Genomic DNA, 18,194 nt, shown 5'->3' on the forward strand with positions numbered 1-18,194 from the left:
GTAACGGTGCTGCGACATTGATTCGGGAAGCGGCGCCAAAAATATAATCACAAACTTTCGCGTCGGACTCAACTCTACGTTTCATCCCGTACACGAGATTATCCAGACAGAGTCGACAACGTTCTCTTCCATTAATCGGCTGCATGCCGACCGGTGGCATGTGCACATTGCTGGCAATATTTCCTGCTGGTATAAGCCTTCAATATTTGTACCATTCAATCTCGATCAAAAATTCTAGCTACACATTCAAATTGACTCTTCATATCAGCTAGGAGATTAACAACTTGCGTTAGTTCATTATGCAGTTCTAAACGAATTTGTTAGCCTCCAAGTTTCAGCCTATTAGTGAGTGCCGGGCACGGTGAAACTTGTGTGCCTGCACTATGCACTCACACTCATTTCGCGTAGAGACTCCGCAGAAACTGAATTCCTTGCGTACTTTGTGTCAGAGACAATGTTCTTCAACTCGATGCAAGCATAAAGCGCTTGCTTCAAGTATACTCTCATAAAAATACGATATAAACTTCATAGGCGAAAACGTTTTCCTTGATACGGCCCGGTGTCCCCCCTTTTGTCGTCCGGGGTCGTGGTGTTGCAGTCACGCATCCTGTCGCCGCTTGGACCGGTCTCGAAGAAACGGACCAGCGTCTTCATGAGCCGTGTGCGGCCGTACGCACCACTCGTCGACAGGCTGGGGCACTCGTTGCTGTGGTCGGCGTACTCGAGGCCGTACGCAGCCACGCCGTACATCAGGTCGGTGTGCGCCTGCTTGCCCAAGCAAAGCTGCGAATACGCGGCACAAGTTACTCCACCTAACCGAACAATGCGCTACAAATGCAGTGGGGATAAAGATTCCGCACTATTCAGTCTTCGCTGTGCAAAATTAATAACAGGACTACTTTCTTTGAAACGTAACTATTGTCAAATTTCCCAGTACGACGTAATTTGTGGTATAAATAGCCGGAAAGGATAGCGCAACGTCTGGTGAAACACTTACTTAACACACATGTTTAATGGTTTGGTTTATTCGGTTTATTAGGGCTTAACGTCCCAAGGGAACTCAGGCTATAAGAGACGTCGTAGTGAAGGGCTCCGGAAATCTCGACCACCTGGTGTTCCTTAACGTGCACTGACATCGCAAAGTACACGGGCCTCTAAAATGTCGCCTTCATAGAAATTCCGCCGCCGCGGCCGGGATTGAACCCGCATCTTTCGGGTCAGCAGCCGAGCGCCGTAACTACTGAGCCACCGCGGCGGGTCACATGTTTAATACTGTTGTTGATATCCTTTAGAGAAACTGCCTCCTTCAGAGCTGCAAATGCGAAACTGCGTTTTGAAAGCCGGCGTGGCCAGTTGGTCTAGGTTGAAAAACATAAGCGCCGTTTTAGGGCTGGACAGTCAACTGTCGTTGCTGCCTTGAACCATTTGTTGCTCCTACACATGATTCCTATTTGCATACAGCGCTCAGCAGCTCCGTCAGAACGAAGACGGTGGTGTGACTGACACCTAGTCTTGAAATCTTTGCCCAATGTACACTGAGACATTGATATACCGAATTTGTGGAGAGCTACGAAAATCACACGACCACCTGTCTCTTATTTATTTCAAGAATCTAGTACCCATGATCATTATCACTGTGTTCAGAGGCTCCATGACTGCACCTTCGAGCTAGACATGACATATAAAGAATTTTGTACTTGCTGGCATACGTGGTAAGCAACCTTAGGCTAAGTACTTTATTGAGTCCAAGCTGTGGCGAGCAATCTCTTTTGTTTATTGCTAAGACTGTAGTCGCAGTTTCATGCTGCACCCTGAAACTGCAGAACACAAGTTTAAAAAAATTGGTGGCGGTTTAGCTTTGGTTAAATCTGGAGTGACGCGATAGCTACAGCTGGCCGAGTGGAATTTGGTCACGTGACCAACCACGTGCTGAACCACGTGATCAGCCACGGCGCCGCACCGCCGGCAGCTGCTCCCCACCACGTGAGCAACCACGTGGCAACGTGGCTGCGCAGCCACAGGGTGGCCGCGCCGCCACGCTGAAGGCTCGAAATGCTACCGTAATGTAGCTATTGTTACAAAAGTCCTCGCTTTCATAACATCTTGTGGATATGTCTTGTGCTTAAATTATAGATTCGTCGAAAATATGTTTAAAAGTAGCATGAACAAGAAATCCTGATTGGTTAGAACGCAGCTTGAAGGATGTCTTACTGAGAGCCTATAAAGAAAAGAAGGCAGCGTTACTTGAAATCCGGGTGCTTGTTTTTCAAAGTTTTTTATCCTGAATAACCGGTAATTCTTATTTCGTGTTCGTCTCCTTGTAAGGAGCTTCGAGAGGCTCTGTTAAACTCACTGTTTAAAATGTTTTATATGTGCTTGGTTAAACATTAAGCTTCAAGATTTAAAAGATGATCATACCTATACTAAAAAATCCCAGTTTTGTTAAAAAAACTCGGCACCTGTCTGGCAAGAGAACTCAAGTGGTTTCTGCGAAAAAATGTAAACATGTTGGCTGAAAAAGCGCATAAAATTCTTGAAAAGAAACATGTGAAATAGGTAGATTGAAATATAAGGTGACTCCAGGGATTTTATTTGCACGAGAAGAGGCACCCACTGTGCTGCAACACGGTCGTGCCGAACATTAACCTGCAGTGCTGAACATCTTTATAAAATAATGTAGGAACGTTTCAGCTGCCTAAGAACTTCCAAGAGTGTGCAGCTACGTCAGGGCGTGATGTCTTAAGTTGGACATAAACAGACGGAATCCCTCCCCAGATGAACATCCACAGGGAACTAACACTTGTTAAATGCGACGTGTATTGCTCCTTTAGAGTTAAAATCAAATTATCGTGAGCAATGCTATATCTTTCTCAGCATGCCTCGTATGGAATCACAGAATTACTTCCAGACATTGACGGCACAGGCCACACGAATCGGGGGCATTTGACGAAACGCGTGAAAAATTAGTTCCCTGGTCCTTGGGGCTCAACTCAAACTTGTCATCGGTACCTCTTAGCTCAAAAATAGCTCATAATAACTGTATCCGCGAACGAAGAGCGTACAAAAACCAATCGGGTTTCATTTACGTTTGTTTTAATGCCGTCGTTAACGCCTTCAAAAGCCATTCGTGCACAATTTCATCCTCAAAAGAAAAAATATGCGATGAATGCGGAGAACTCGTGACAATGTTCTATATCAGTCATTTCATGAAAGAAAAGTCAAATATCTAAGACAAGATTTTGGTAGAATACAAGAACTAACGCCATTTCACTCCAGTCTAGCACTCAAGCCTGATTAATTCACCACACACTTGTTTTTCATCCTCTCGAAGACTCTGTCATTGAACGAAACTTTGACCATATCCTAAAGAAAAGCAACCATAGGAGCTCACCTTTTCTGCTATGCTGTACTCAGTGTCGTACACAATAGTCCACTTCTCTTTCTTGTCGAAACTCGACACTCCAAAATCGTATATGTCCATTTTCAGATTCCGTAGGAAGATTCGTTCCTTACAGAACTGCCAACATGAAAGGAAAGCGACGAACAACATTGAACGCCTACAATAACTGTACAGTGAAGGGTTTCATGCTGGCTTCAAGTACATTTCTGGCAGTTTTCTAGGGCATTTTTCATCTCTCACAGTCGGTTTACCACGTCCTTTTCTTTACTTTGTAAGCGAAATGACCTTGTGAAATGAATAGGTCTGAAACCTCACACTGTGAAATGCATCAAAAAATAACCGCGCAGAAAAATACAAAAAAAAAACAGGTTTCCGTATATGTGGCCCTCGTGCGCGCACCTATCGCAGATAAAGCTCGTGCTTCAGTGTTATACAAGAATACGGCGCCACACGAAACTGCACCGGGATAATTGAGCAATTCGGCAAGCTTGCGTGTATCGGAGATAAAGGCAAGAGTAGGCCATCTATTCAACGACGAGGTTCAAAGTGGGCATTATGCGGTGCTCACAACAGTGTTGTCCGAATGACTTGTGGCCTGAGTGTCCATCTCAAGGCGCCGAACATGGCGTCACGACGCAGTTAGCCTCAGTGTAAACGAGTATATAGTGTGAGCGTTTAGATAATGATCCCTGCAAACTCTGAGCGACAAGCACGGTGTTTTTCTGTTCTCTAAGCAGTTTTTATTTGGACGCCTGATGAGCCTCTCATTTTAAGTAATAATGCAGAAATAAAGCAAGTGCTTAGGTGGACTACTCTCTTTCATATTAGAACTCACTATACATTGTATAGATATAGGAGTGCCGTGAAACGCCCCTCTGGCTACGACTCAAGCGGAACTTGGGGGCCTATGACACCACGAGTCAACATACCAAGACCTCTCAGTTCCTTGATGTTCTACTGAGGACAAAAGTTTCCGGGACGAGAGTTATAGAAAAAACGCTTATTGTAGCTCCACCTCGCTACCCGGTCGCCTGATAATGTATGAAGGCTTTAAAGGTCTAAATACGTTCATCAAGAACCAATTACCGAATGCAAATGCTGTCGAAAATAATTCTAAGACTGTTAAGCAGCCTTCCTACTAATGATACGATGCATGAGTATATCATAAACCAACCTTAACGTGTTGAACACTTGATTTGTATCACCGCATATGCATTCTGATGCATGTAGATTTGATTGTATATAACCTATATATTGGAGTTTTTGTACTTTAAAAAATATTTTCTAACATTTCAGTGAAGGTGTAGCGACTTTTTAGCTCTGTACAATTTGTATATTATTGTTGTATTCATAGAATCGTGTCACGTCTTTCAATATCAATGATTTTTTTTTTCTCTGGCAGTTATGTTCACAAATTGTGTTGTTTCTTTTTCATGTACCGCTTGTACTGTCTCTCCCTTTCCTTTATTTATTAGGGGGGCGGGGCGAGCTTGTCAACCTTCCCACAAGGCAGCTTTTTTCACTCGCCTCCTCATGTACTTCAGGCCGTGGAATATATGAAATGCAATGAAATGAAATGCTGCTTTCTCTCTTCACAAAATCATGCGACTGAATAGCGAGGTGGAACTGCAATAAACGTTTTTCCTAGAACTCGCGTCCCGGGAAACTTTGTCCCCAGTAGCACTTCTCGAGCACGAACCGTAATAGCCTGTGTACAAAGGGGTATTTTTTCACTAACTCATTCTTGAACCCGAACTTCTTGCCATAAAACGCCTGCTCGTTTAGCAAGATTGAGGAACATCGGTAAGTTCTATCCTAGACAGTATGCGCAGGCTAGTGCATCAGCGGAGCAATGATAGCACGGAACGTGCGGAACATATCACAACGAAATATGCTTCAATAAGAGAACACAAACGGCAATTTTATTGTAATGCGTCATTATGCACTTCTGTCTCTCGTTTCAAACTACAGCCGTAAACGAAGAACTTTTCAAAATTGCCTCAACATAAAAATCAGTGCACCGTATGCAGATACGAGAAATCCGTACTTACGTAGGTGTAATGGACCAAGTAGTCACCCGCGTAAGAGGTGCATTCCTTCCCGGGAAGGAATCCGCCGTATTCGGACGAGCCTTCGGGGTCCGGGTGTGCCGGTCTGTAGCGTCGGCCAAAGAGCGCTACAGAGACGGCGAGTGCAGCTGTGTAGTGGTTGATACCCTCAAGCATCGCCAGGGCACTGAGCTGTGTCAAGAGAGCCGCCGCACATACCATCAAACGCAAACTGAAGGCAAAACTTACCGAAGCAAGTGGGGTTCGCTCACAGATGAGCGAAGATTGCCATTGTATTAAAAAAAGAAAACATTTACAATAAAGCTTTTCGCAGTGACGCCTGCTAAACACATCCAGAAAGTTGCGTTACAGGTCAGACTTCACGCTTCCAAGCACCTCCACCCCACTGCTACGGATTTTGTTTACAGGGGTGAGTCGCCCTGAGCCTGGTGAGTTAGCGTAAAGATCGTGAGCCTCTTCGTCCACGTCTCATCACCTATTCGTCGCCATTTCAGCGTCACGTGACAGTAGAATCACTGTATGGAGTAAGCTGGTGCCACAAAGGACCACTCAGTTTAATAGAGTTTCAACTAAAATCTTAAAATTTTTGTTTGCATCTACAGGCACAGTTACAGCTTACTGGTTGTAATTTGCATCAGTTCTCTTTTGTACTATTATCCTATTCATTCGTATATTTAAGTCTGTAGGTGGTGAAGTTCTGTGAAAGAAAAAAATATATGAGTAATCTCAGTGCGCGCTGATGCTCCAGCGATTGAATAAAATTATTTCTTGTCATGTAAAGAAGCCAAGGTAACGGTTTTCCTTTCAGCACTAATGTAAGCGCTCATTTTAACGCATGTAGGTCATGAGGGCGGCTGCCGCTACACGCGTATTCTACACGCGCACGGTTACCAGAGCACGTGCGAGGACCGAAATAGAAAGGGTCATTATTGGGGCACGGATGATCGCGAAAGCAGGAGACAAGTGCGTCAGCACCCCTTCGATTTTACTTCCACACACGGAGTCGAGCTTTACAGGTCCACTATAATTACGTCTCTGTTTTGCATGACAATTGCTATAGGTCTTGTTCTTTAGAACTTTTTAACTTTTTCTTTGACTGTGTATGGCTTTGAGCGGTTGACTCAGCTTTAGCGTAGCGTTTTGTTTTGTTATGCGTTGCGCCTCTTTGACTGCTTTGCTTCGACTTCTGACTCAGTTTTGCGGTGACTATGTTATTGTTTTCTTCTTTGTTTTGGTTTTTTTTTGTCATTTGCCTCGTGCTGCGTGGGCCGTAAAAGTCGTTATCTCATCCTTTTGTATCCTGGTTTCTTATGGGCTTCCTGGTCATTTAGTTTTTTTGGGTTGGGAGGTGCCAGTGTGTCGCCTCGATGTGCTGTTTCTTTGATGTCGTGTGCAACGATGTGTATCTGTGTTAGTTTTCCCACGTCTGCTGTTTTATTTGGTCACGTGGGTCTTGGATGGCATTATAAAAACTACTCATTTCTCTGAATAAATGTGCTGATATTCACCGCCTGCCCTGTCCACTGCTTCGTTTGTCATTGTCTTTTCGCGCTGCATTCTTTAACCATGGCCGCTCACTGAGCCTTGGGATGAATATCCAAACTTCGATTAAAAATAAAAATACAATGGTAACGTTGTTCGCTTTAGCCCTGATGCAGATTTTAAGTTTGGCATTAATGCTTGCTTTTTCTAGTAAACAAAGTGCTGCATATCTATATACGCTTTCTCATGAAAACCTTTGCATCCAAAGCAGAGCAGGGTGTTTAGTGTTTTTTAGTGTACTAGAAAAAATTCAGCGTTTTCCCAATACTTCGTCAATTTTGAACTACCGGCACCAACATAGAGTAGTCGTCATTGAGCTCTATGTTTCGATGTCTGCCAGATGCAATGTATTATTTTAAAGCGCGGTCAAGTTACTGCATTGTCACCATTATCTTTGATACTATATCCTCCTATTAGCCGACACAAGCTCTTAGTTTTTTCTGCAGTTTTTTTGTGCGACAATTTTGTACCGACTAGTAAGTATATGAAGGATCGCTGAAGTATTGTGACACTGCTATCAGCGACAGGTGTAGAGAAGAGGCTAGGGTCTTTGTGTGAAAGGACTGACGTACAGCCTTATGACATGGCCAACGAGAATATGGCACGTAGCCTTGTCATATGACGACCACTAGATCTTGGAGAAGGACAGTGGGGAGGCTTAGCAGTCTGGCTATAAGCAATGATAGGAAAGCTCAGAAAAGAAACAAATTGCCGAAAAAACTGTTCTTTCTGGATTTTTCTCGATGGATCGAAAATAAAAAAAGACCGGACATGGTCTCAGGGTCTGCAAATGACGCAATGAGCTATTATTCTTGTGAACAATCGCAGTGGGATGGACGGCTATGCAAAAAAATAACAGTGAAACGTGCGCTTCGTTTTGTATTACCTTCCAGTTCAAATAGAATTATTTGTTGAATAATTGTACTATGCTCACATTTAAGTTTGTAAGGATTGACTAAATGATAAATGTTGCGCAGTTCTGTACTGCATGAGAATGCAGATAGACGCGGTGAAAATTTTAAAACTGCATTTTTTATTCAGCTGCTATTTCCTCATTACCGCAAATCAGTGTTGAGAACTTTCATTCCTCAATTAAAAAAAATTGGCGATATCGCAGCACTTTTTAATGCTCATTTCGAAAAATAATTTATCACAACGGGAAAAGCCCGGAGAGGATAGCCGAACAAAGTGCGTTTAGAACGTTATACTCTCCTGCATCGAAAACTATGCGGACGCCACTTGAGATCTGTTTATATCTTTACTATATTTTAGACAGCTTACGTCATCACCCTCTCACACTCTACAGCCGAGAGTCACCCGCTTGGCGAGTGGAATTGACAGCAGCACTAATGCGACCCTTCCGAGCTTGAAGTCTTGAAGCTAGCATGGGCTATTAGCAACAGAGCTCTCTCACGGTGGTATATCTTTTTGTCAGCGCCTCATCAAGGGTCCTCTGGCACTACGACCCAATTTGCTCAACAGAGGCTCTATAAGATGCGCTGATCGGCTTCTGCATCAGCATCCTCCCTGGTGCAGTCAGCGTTCGAAAGCACACTGCCGGATCTCACAACTTCCCCAGATTGGCTTCTCGATAGCGTGTAGCCAGGCACGATCCTTGAAACACTTCTAACTCCTTTCAGTGTAGCTCCTCATGTGCCTGCATTGGCTCAAGATGGCCGTGATGCAGACAAACGTATCCACTATCGATACCACACGCCAGCAAGTGACTGTCTTTGGGAAAGTAAAGCACCATGAAATATTTATTTATTTATTTATAGAATACTGCAGACCCTAAGATGGGTCCAAGTAGGAGGGGAAAATATACATAAAAAACCCGGCAAATTACATCGCAGAAAGCTAACATATGAGTAATAGGACGCAGTAAAGGACAAGGATCAACAACTCAGCAAATATCAATAAGCAATTTTGTCAATGGCATCGATACTATTTACAACCTCAGGCGGGAGTTCATTATATTGAGTTATTGTGTGAGGAAAAATTGAGTATTGAAATTGATTGATTCTAGCACTGTACGGTGTTAGTTATTCCGTGTGACGATGTCGTGTTATTCGCGTTGTGATCGGCTTAAGAAATAAATCAGGGCTCATGCGCACGTCATTGTCTTTGAAAATCACAAAGGCATAGATCAAGATAATCAAGTACGCGTTCATCCCTGGCAGGCGAAAAATCTTCAACACAAACAGGCTTAGCATGGAGAGAGTTGTGGGGTATTTGAATGCTGCATGAAAAATACACCATGCTGTGGTCGGAAAGGCCATTTTCCAACGAGACGGAAAAATTTTCAACGGATCGGCTCACAAAAAACAAGATCAAGTATAGAGGCGCACGTGCTCTGGGCACGCGTGGGTTTTGTAACCAGCTGTTGAAGGTTGTGTTGCAACATAATGTCAAAAATGCTATGCGTGCCTAGGCCATAACAATTTTGTGAAGAAAAATGCATGAAAAAGTCTTCAGCCTCGAACTTTGCAATTTTTTTCATGAAATTACCTGCATACTCTACTTCCGAGCATCTTCTCAGTGCTTCCAATATTCTTGCAAAAATCATGTTTTTTTTCCTATATTTTCCAGCATTCAAAAATTTCGGAAATTTTACATCTCTAGCTATAAGCGGTGCTAGTAAATATCGTGCTGTCTGCCAATATTAGCTATATATAGGTTTAGAGAAATGTCACAAAGCTGGATTATTATTCTATTAGTATTTTTGCAGAGCCCACCTGACTGCTTTTATATTTTCCTACAGCAGAGAATGGCGTTGGAAGGACCATCCTGCAGTCAGTCTCGAACACTCGGTCGTCAAAGCCAATGTGCCCATGAGCGACGATAAGGTCCGGCGTAAAAACTTTCCTGCGCAAACAGACCGGGCGGCAGACAAACCTCAGAACCGGTCCACACTACACAGACTTCACACTTGTGGTAGATATCTCACTCCGACGGGGTATATCAGTGAGTCTTAATTATAAATTTTGTCAACAATCAGTAATACGATTGATCTATTCTGTGGTAAAGAACTCCGAAAGCGAAAACAGATTATTAAAGATAATGCACACCGTAAGCATGTAAGCTCTTCTAGACACTATGATAAGGAACAAATAGGCGAATGATTACTATGATTAATTAAATAATTATTAATTTGAAGGGGCATACGTTTTGCGGTTCTCTTCCAGTGGTTTCTTGGAGTAGACCTTCTGTTGTCAGCGCTCAGGCTGTGTACTCCTTTTCTGTCTTTTTCTAATATACTAAAACAGGTTATGCAAAATTAACGGTACAAGCGCCATGTAAGATTATATGGTTGCCCCAGAGTTGCCCCAGACACAAATTCCTCATTCCTGCAATGCGTTGGAATTCTGAATTCTGGGCAACAATTTGAAGTCAATATCCTTCATGTACCGGAAGATCATCATGGCTTCACGCAGATCAGAGTCTTGTGCGTAAAAGCCAACGGCCAAATACGAGGCGTCTTGAGGTGAAGTGCGCTGCATTTGTAGCAGGATGTGTAGGCTCTGTAAAAAAAGCAACTGTGAGACAAGCGTAAAGAAAGAGCCTAAAACTACAGAATATTCTCTTTAGGCAGTTCATGCGGAATAAACTACAAAGAAAAGACTGATCACCGGGAATATCAACCAATGAACGGCCACGCGCCAGATTAGGAAAAAAAACCGAATAATACAAAGCGGTTCAGATGAAATGAAAGGTACTACTACACTGTGACTATTACACAGTGTTGGTGGTTGGGAAACGGGGTGGAGGTGGCTGTAGTGCACGTCTATCAATGTGCACATAGAAAAATGTGAAAACAAGTGGCAGCTTCATCTAGCCCTGCGCAGTTGCAAAACATCGACCGAGTGTTGCTGAACGAAACAAGTGATGCTTTCACTTCAAGGCTAAGCAGAATTTTGTATTTTGCCAAACAACTATCCTAGGTTTTCAGTGCATGTACGCGGTACAAGGAGGGCAATCCCAAAACTAAGCTCTCCAAAGCGCTGGGGCTGAAGGAAAACTAATAGCGTGACTGTTGTCCAAACTACTTTGTTCGCTGCTTCCTCCTCTCCTAAACAAGCTATCGCTTGCCCGCTGGGCCGGCCAGTCTAGACTCGGCAGCCGTGTAACAAAGGTACCGCTTGTTCCTACCATCAGGCGTGAAGTTTGCGCAGTTATTTGATTTTTGAATGAAAAAGGCCTGAAACCTGTTCAAATTCATCGTCGATTGACAGAAGTGTATGGAGACTTGTGCATGGACGTCATAATGGTCCGCCGCAAGTGGTGTAGAGACTTTACTGCTGGTCGCAAGAAGCGGGCGACATTCAATTTCTAAGGAGACAGGCACGAAGGTTGAAGAAATGATGCGACGACACCGGAAGATCACCCCCGATGTTCTCTGCATTTTGGTTTGTGAGGCGTCTCAACGAACAATCCATAGGATTTTGACTGTATAACTATAATATGGGAAAGCGTGCTCAAAATGGGTTTCGCGAATGCTCACACCGTCTCTTGCCGCGAATTACTTCGGCGCTATACAGAAGAAAAGGTAAACATTTTGGATGTAATTGCTACCTGTGACAAGACCTGGGCATTCCACTTCTCACCTGAGACAAAACAACAATCTCGTGGCATTCCTATTTGCATAAGCCGCCGAAAACCAAGCGCGCATGGTGTGCTGGCAAAATCATGGCAACTGGTCAGATAACAGTACCTCTCGCTGGGCTAGTTGGTGTAACATTGCGTAACAAAAGATAAAAAACAGCGCTAATTTTGACAAACAGAAAGACCAGACAGGACGGGCGCTGTCCTGTCTAGTCTTTCTGTGTGGTTTGTGTCAAAATTAGCGCTGTTTTTTTTTATCTTTTGTTACACTGGTCAGATGTTTAGGTGAATTCCCCAAGGTGGAGTAAATTTGTAATAATGGAGTAATTACTCATTCGCATCCATCCAAGTGCAGCCATAGGGCTACAAAGGAAAGATAACAGCTTGATCAGAGCCTCCGTAGTTAAACAAAAATTAGTCGTGGTCCGGGGCTCGAACCCGGGGCCACCGCTTCACCCGACCAGTCTCTCTACCAACTGAGCTAACCGGGACGGCAAGCTTTTGCTTTCCTCTTTAGCCTTATGGCTGCGCTCGGGAGGATGCCTGTGAGTAATTACTCCCTTATTACAATCATGGCAACTCAAATTTGGGATCTAAAGGTGTATTGTTGGTCGACTTCATAGCTCCTGGAACCACGATAAATGCTGTTGTGGAACACTGAAACAATCCGGACGGACGGTTCAGAATCGAAGAATAGAAATGTTCCGCAATAGCACTAGATTTCTCCATTACAACACTCGCCCCGACATCTTCTTTCAAACTGTTGCTTTCCTGCAGCAGTTTGGATGGGAAATCATCAACCAACCACCCCATAGCCTGGAGTGTGCACACAGTGGCGACCACTTGTTTTCAAAGAACAACACCTGGCCCTTAAGTGACAATGAATGAGTGACAATGAATGAGTGAAAACTGAGGCCCAACGCTTCCTCGACAAAATGGCGGCGAGCTGGTATGACAAGGGCTTACAAAACATCCGCAGTGCCTGCAAAAACACTTCGATGAAAATGGCGATTATGTGGAAAAACAGAAGAAAGTTCAAGCTTTAAACCGATATATCACTTGATTAAAATTTGCGTATCTTTCCATTTTTAAAAGAATTGGATACCTTATTTTTGGGATGACCCTCGTAAATTCATGGGTTATGTGGAATCTAGGGTGGCCCGGCTGAAGAATGCTTACCTAAAGTAATGTGCCACTGATACACCTTACACTGGAAACGCATGCGCAGAGCTTCCAAAAAAGACAATTTTACAAATTCTAATATCGCTATCGCTTTAAAACCTGTTTTTACGACATGCACGTTTCTGCCCATTCATTACACGCTTGTGTTTCCCAAAGGGCATTTAGGTGATCCACTTGCTGTGAGATAACTATGGGGCTTTTATGTTCTTTTAATAACTACTCTTTCTAGATTTTCGCCTGCAGTTTAACCAGAATAAAAAAAACAGCTGCCTCATTACTTTTGTTGTGAGTGCGATCGAATAGTTAATTATGCACACACTGACATATGTGGTATTAACGTAAAATTATTAAGTGTGGCTGAAAAAAAGCGATAATATATGGGACTCGAAAACCTTTATGCACCCTCCGTAAGTGACATGGTGATGATCTGACGTCAGCGCGGCCTTGCAGTGTTGCGCTTTCATCTCGAGCGGTGGTCTTTAGTAAGCGTCAGGTCTAAGTGTTCTTCGTTGCGGCTCGTAGTACTGCATTGTGAAATGCCTTCCGTACCCTCTGCAATCGTTACCTCTTAGCTGATGCATGGCCGACACGAGTACGTTATGCTATTTTGTAAGTACCGTGGTTCATACATTTGCCCAGAAAAGGTGCAAAACCAGCAATTGTGAGAGCCCATTACGTTCCTCCACTGGAGCATGCATTTTGGCACGAGTGGTGGTCGACTGTGATAAATTAAAAGCGAGCCTGTAGTGGTCGCGCCCGACAGATTTTTTCCTAAGCTTTTTTTGCGGAAAAAGCGTAACACCATTTAAATAAGGCATTGCACGATACCAGTGTAATTTGTTCTGCTCAGCTACACACACAAATAATATGACATCCTATAAATTAGGCATCACACGGTACCAATGTCACTTGCTCAGCGCACCTACCTACAGATGAGGGGAACGTCTTCACTGTTTCTCATGAATGACGCATGCAAAGAACGAAAAAAAAACCAAAAATATCGGCCACCTCTGCAGAAAGAACTTACTGCCAGAACCTCAATGGCTTCGCGGAATTCCGTCGCGTTGAATCCGATGGAGTTGATGGATAGGAACCCGTAGTGGCGTAGGTTCCGCTTCCAGAGGTCCACGACTTTCGAGCGGCCCGCAGCCGTTACGAGGTGACGGGCCACTTCGCGTCTCTTGCTGACAAAAGAAATGAAATAACGATTGATGATTTAAGCGCATGGTGTATGCAATCAAGTGCAGAATGGTCCATTGTTGTTTCAAGTCGATAGATTCGATTATATTGCTGGCGTCATACTTGCATGTTTCTGGTGCGCTCGAATACTTGGCGTATTTGGCATAAAAAACGGCGATAATTTTCCAGCACGGCGACTGAACCGGCCTTCAAAATACCTAGAGTTATTACACGCTGAACTGACACTTTTCTTTCTTGATTTACAAGGGTTCGCATAGTTTCAATTCCGTTGTGTCTGGAATATTAGTTTCCTCGGTCGTAAGTGTTATTCAATGTTTTGAATACTGTAAAATTCCTTATAGAATTTCCCTACAGTTTTTTTATAGCGTCTAAATTACAGAGAATACTGTTTAGGCACCGAGCTTTCACAAGCTAGAGCGCCGTCTATAGTAAATGACTTCCAAAGCCCGCCGCAGCAAAAGTTCATTCAGATATCTGTCACAAAGATCAATGAGCTGGCCGCATGCTATATCAAACTGTGATAAACACCGCACGAGGTTACATGAAATTATTCACATGTATGTTTACGCAATAAAAAATTATGCATACAAGGGATTAGAACCATATTCTCTGGCATTTATGTGCTAATCAGAACGAAATCGTATCAGAACCCTCCCAGTGCGACCGCATATCCATACAGGGGAAATGCAAACATGCTTGAGTGCCTTGCAATTTCATTGAACACTATAATGATTTTCACACTAACATTATTATTAAAGAAGCCTTCATTACAGCCTCTCGCAGCCTTTGGGTTGCTTCTAAGCATTAAATCTTACCTGGCTAAATCACATCAAAAAATTAGAAAATCGGTGAAAATGCTTTCCAAAGTTTAGACACCTTACAAAGGAAGGGACACTAGTAACCATCCTAATCATCCTGTTGTCTTGGTCAGCAAATAATGCTTGGAAGTGTACTTTTTTTTTGTAATGCTCGTTTCGATACAGCATTCTTCCGCAGTAATAGCGGCGTCAGTAACCATATGGCACTGGAGGAGAAGAAATGATTATGAGTGTTAGCCGCGCGCAATTAGAGAAAACGACTATGATAGAGAGGATCTCATATAGAGAGTAATCACCCTTTAGCGTCAAAGCAGTAGCGCTGAGGCGTACGCTGCCCAGTAATTTCTTTATAATAGAAATGTGTCCCAGCTAAGAGTTTTCTCTGAATAAATAGGACTTACACCGCTCCCGCTTCAAGTTTTCGATCAATTAGGCTGCAATCTACCATTTTATAGCCGTCTGTGTCATCTTAGTAGATCAAGCGACTGCCCCGAACAGGCGATGGCCCTAGGTTGAACCCCCGGAACAGGATTAATTAGCCTTCAACTATGAAGTTCTTTGGAAAACAATACAGCACTCATATATAACTGCGTGTCGGAGCATGGGTGGATGCGACAAAGCAATAACTACCTTAAAAGGTACCAACGACTGGCATGCTTTCTAGTACTTGTGAATGGCTTTCATCAAGTTTTGAAGTGGGAGCACGGCAATGGATAATTACTGGTCAGGTTTTTGTAACTTTCGGTCGCTTTGTTGTGAGAACTAAAGAATGTGATATCCTTCTATGCCCGCAAATCATAGAGGAGACACTTGCCTGAAGTCGAAGGATAGGCCGTACTGTGTAATGGAGTGATTCAGGGCGTTGCCCACGACATGGTCCACGGCCGGCCTGAAGCTGGGGCTGGTTAACGTGTCCTCGGGGTTGGCGTACAGGCCGTCGTAGAAGGTGAAGTCACATACACCGTCCGCGGGCGTGACCACCGACTCGTTCGTAGCAACACCGAAGATGCAGACCATTGGAAATTGTTTCATGGGTGGCTCTGCACGTTGGCAATATGATGTGCAACCTAGAGCATGTGTACGTGGCAAACCCAATCTCTGCGAAGACTTATACTCATGCTAAATTTGGCAGAAATCGCACAGTGCATTTGAAAACCGTGCCCTTCAGTAAAACTCATCTACAGATGAGTTTTTATTAGGAAATTCGGTACAGTTGGTTGGTTAACAGTGTCGCGGAATGTCGGGGTTTCCAATCTCGCGCAATGCACCGAGGGGAGTGCTATGTCTCGTTATTGTACAATTGTGTATCTCGTGTTCGAACCCGACCGCGGCGGCTGCGTTTTTATGGAGGAAAAACGCTAAGGCGCCTGTGTGCTGTGCGATGTCAGTGCACGTTAAAGACTCCCAGGTGGTCGAAATTATTCCGGAGCCCTCCACTACGGCACCTCTCACTTCCTTTCTTCTTTCACTTTCTCCTTTATCCCTTCCCTTACGGCGCTGTTCAGGTGTCCAACGATGTATGAGACAGATACTGCGCCATTTCCTTTCCCCAAAAACCAATTATTATTATTATTATTACAATTGTGTATAGTGACGTTCTGCCGACCATTACAATGTACTTCTGACCCGGTAAGCCAGTGAACGCTAATTGCTTGTCCTTTCGACTCGATTTTACATAATCTCCAATGTCGAAGTAAAAAGGCATTCACCATGACATAACACTCCCTGTGACATTCGCATCAAACACTCAATGTTCACAAACAGCTATTTCACTTACGAGATGGAAAAGGCGGGCGCGTGCTTGTAGTGGCCAGTGTTGAGGACACTGTTGACTCTACCGTTCGCTCTGGAACAACTGTCGACGTTGTAGGAACACCCGGATCCGTCTCGGCAGTGTATCTGGCTGAAGTTCGCTTGGTAGTAGCTGCAGGATGAACGACAATTAACCCGCCGAGACCCCCGGAGCACTCTCTCCTGACGTGGACACTAACCACTGACAAGAGGGGAGCCACCACCGTCCGACTTACCGGATGGGACAGGACGGCGCGTGGTTGTAGTGGCTGAAGTTGAGGGCAGCTTGGGCCGTACAGTGAGCACGACTACCTCTGTCGGCATTGAAGAGGCGTACACCTTCGCCTCGGTAGCTTCGGTGGGAGGTACTTCCTCTGCGGCACCTGGATGACCAAGAACAATGAGCGTGGAACGTAATGCCCGGAATGTTATTGCTTTAAAACCATTTAGGAGTAATTCCCATTTGAATAAAACGACACAACCATATCACAAATATTTTGTATTTTGTCGTTAGAACAGACTTATGTTTTTAACGCCAGAGCATTGAAAGTCCTGGTACCCAAAAAATCCAACGTCGGCGTTGTCAACGCTGTGAGCGAAAAATCACGAGCATGACTCTGGCAGGTGGTGTCCAGAAAGCAACCTAGGAGGCAGGTGGGCTACCCAGGACACGTGACATTGAGGCGTAATCACCAGCTTCCTACTGGATAGTGAGCAAACTGCGTACCGTAGCTGGTGGCAGCTACGATTGGTCGCTCAGGAAGAACACCGTGGACCACAGAGGGCGCAAGGCGGGAGCACCTGCCATCGCAAGGCGGTGGCGCATCGCTTAACCGATGCATCTCTGCACCAGGAGGGGTAATACGACCTCTAAGGTTCTATGAATCGAAAGTAGAGAATGCCTTTCTGCATATATGGGAATTAACTCTTTACGCTATCGCGTCAAATCCTTAAGGCGGAGCTTAAGTGCCCGTTCAATTTCAAAAAAAAATATTTTGCTGTAGTACGGCAGTTTTTCTTGCACTACTTGTATAGTGTGTAGCTCTGTGGTACTTTTCTGTTGCACCTACGGAAAATTCAATTGTCACTACAAAAATTTCTGTTCTCATTACAGGTTTTATGGTCAAAAACGTCACAGAAATTCTGTTGCCACGAGAGAAGTATTTCAAATGTGTTTTCCGGCTGGGTTTTATCTGTTACCGAAGCGAAATACGCCTAGGAAAGTACATCAAACCTGATGGAAGCTGCAAGGCTTGTGTAGGCTCGCGAAGTAGGTTCCGAAAATGTCTACAAATACATTTTTTTATTCAAAATCTTCTGTTCTGTCGAAAAGGAGCAAACGGTAACCCGCGCGAAATTATATTATCAACGCCTGCACGACCGACTCGAATATTACTGCCGTTTATCAGGCCTTGCGCTAGAAAGGAAGAGCGCTCTGACGGCCTGTTCACTGTATACAGAGATTCATCATCATCATCATCATAATCATCATCAGCGAGACTTCGCTCACTTGGGGACAGATGCTCTGCCATATCTCTCCAATTAACTCAGTGCTGTGCCTGCTGCGGCCAACGTACATCCGCAAACTTC

At 44.1% G+C, this 18,194-nt stretch overlaps 2 protein-coding genes across 2 annotated transcripts in view; one reads left to right on the forward strand and one right to left on the reverse strand.

Moving 5' to 3' along the window:
- LOC144102418 (sodium-coupled monocarboxylate transporter 2-like) overlaps positions 1–18,194 on the forward strand; it is a 639,582-nt gene that overhangs the window by 355,871 nt on the left and 265,517 nt on the right. The gene's annotated exons all lie outside the window — the stretch shown is intronic.
- LOC144101519 (uncharacterized) lies at positions 526–18,136 on the reverse strand. The gene is made up of 10 exons (XM_077634691.1): positions 18,115–18,136; positions 16,841–16,987; positions 16,591–16,737; positions 15,628–15,853; positions 13,823–13,979; positions 10,420–10,532; positions 9,747–9,876; positions 5,452–5,640; positions 3,392–3,517; positions 526–783 (listed from the first exon to the last, which is right to left on the reverse strand). Exons 1-10 carry the CDS (start codon positions 18,134–18,136, stop codon positions 526–528), a joined length of 1,515 nt encoding a protein of 504 aa, XP_077490817.1.

This window comes from Amblyomma americanum, chromosome 8 (assembly GCF_052857255.1).
Source record: "Amblyomma americanum isolate KBUSLIRL-KWMA chromosome 8, ASM5285725v1, whole genome shotgun sequence".
NCBI classification, from domain to species: domain Eukaryota; kingdom Metazoa; phylum Arthropoda; class Arachnida; order Ixodida; family Ixodidae; genus Amblyomma; species Amblyomma americanum.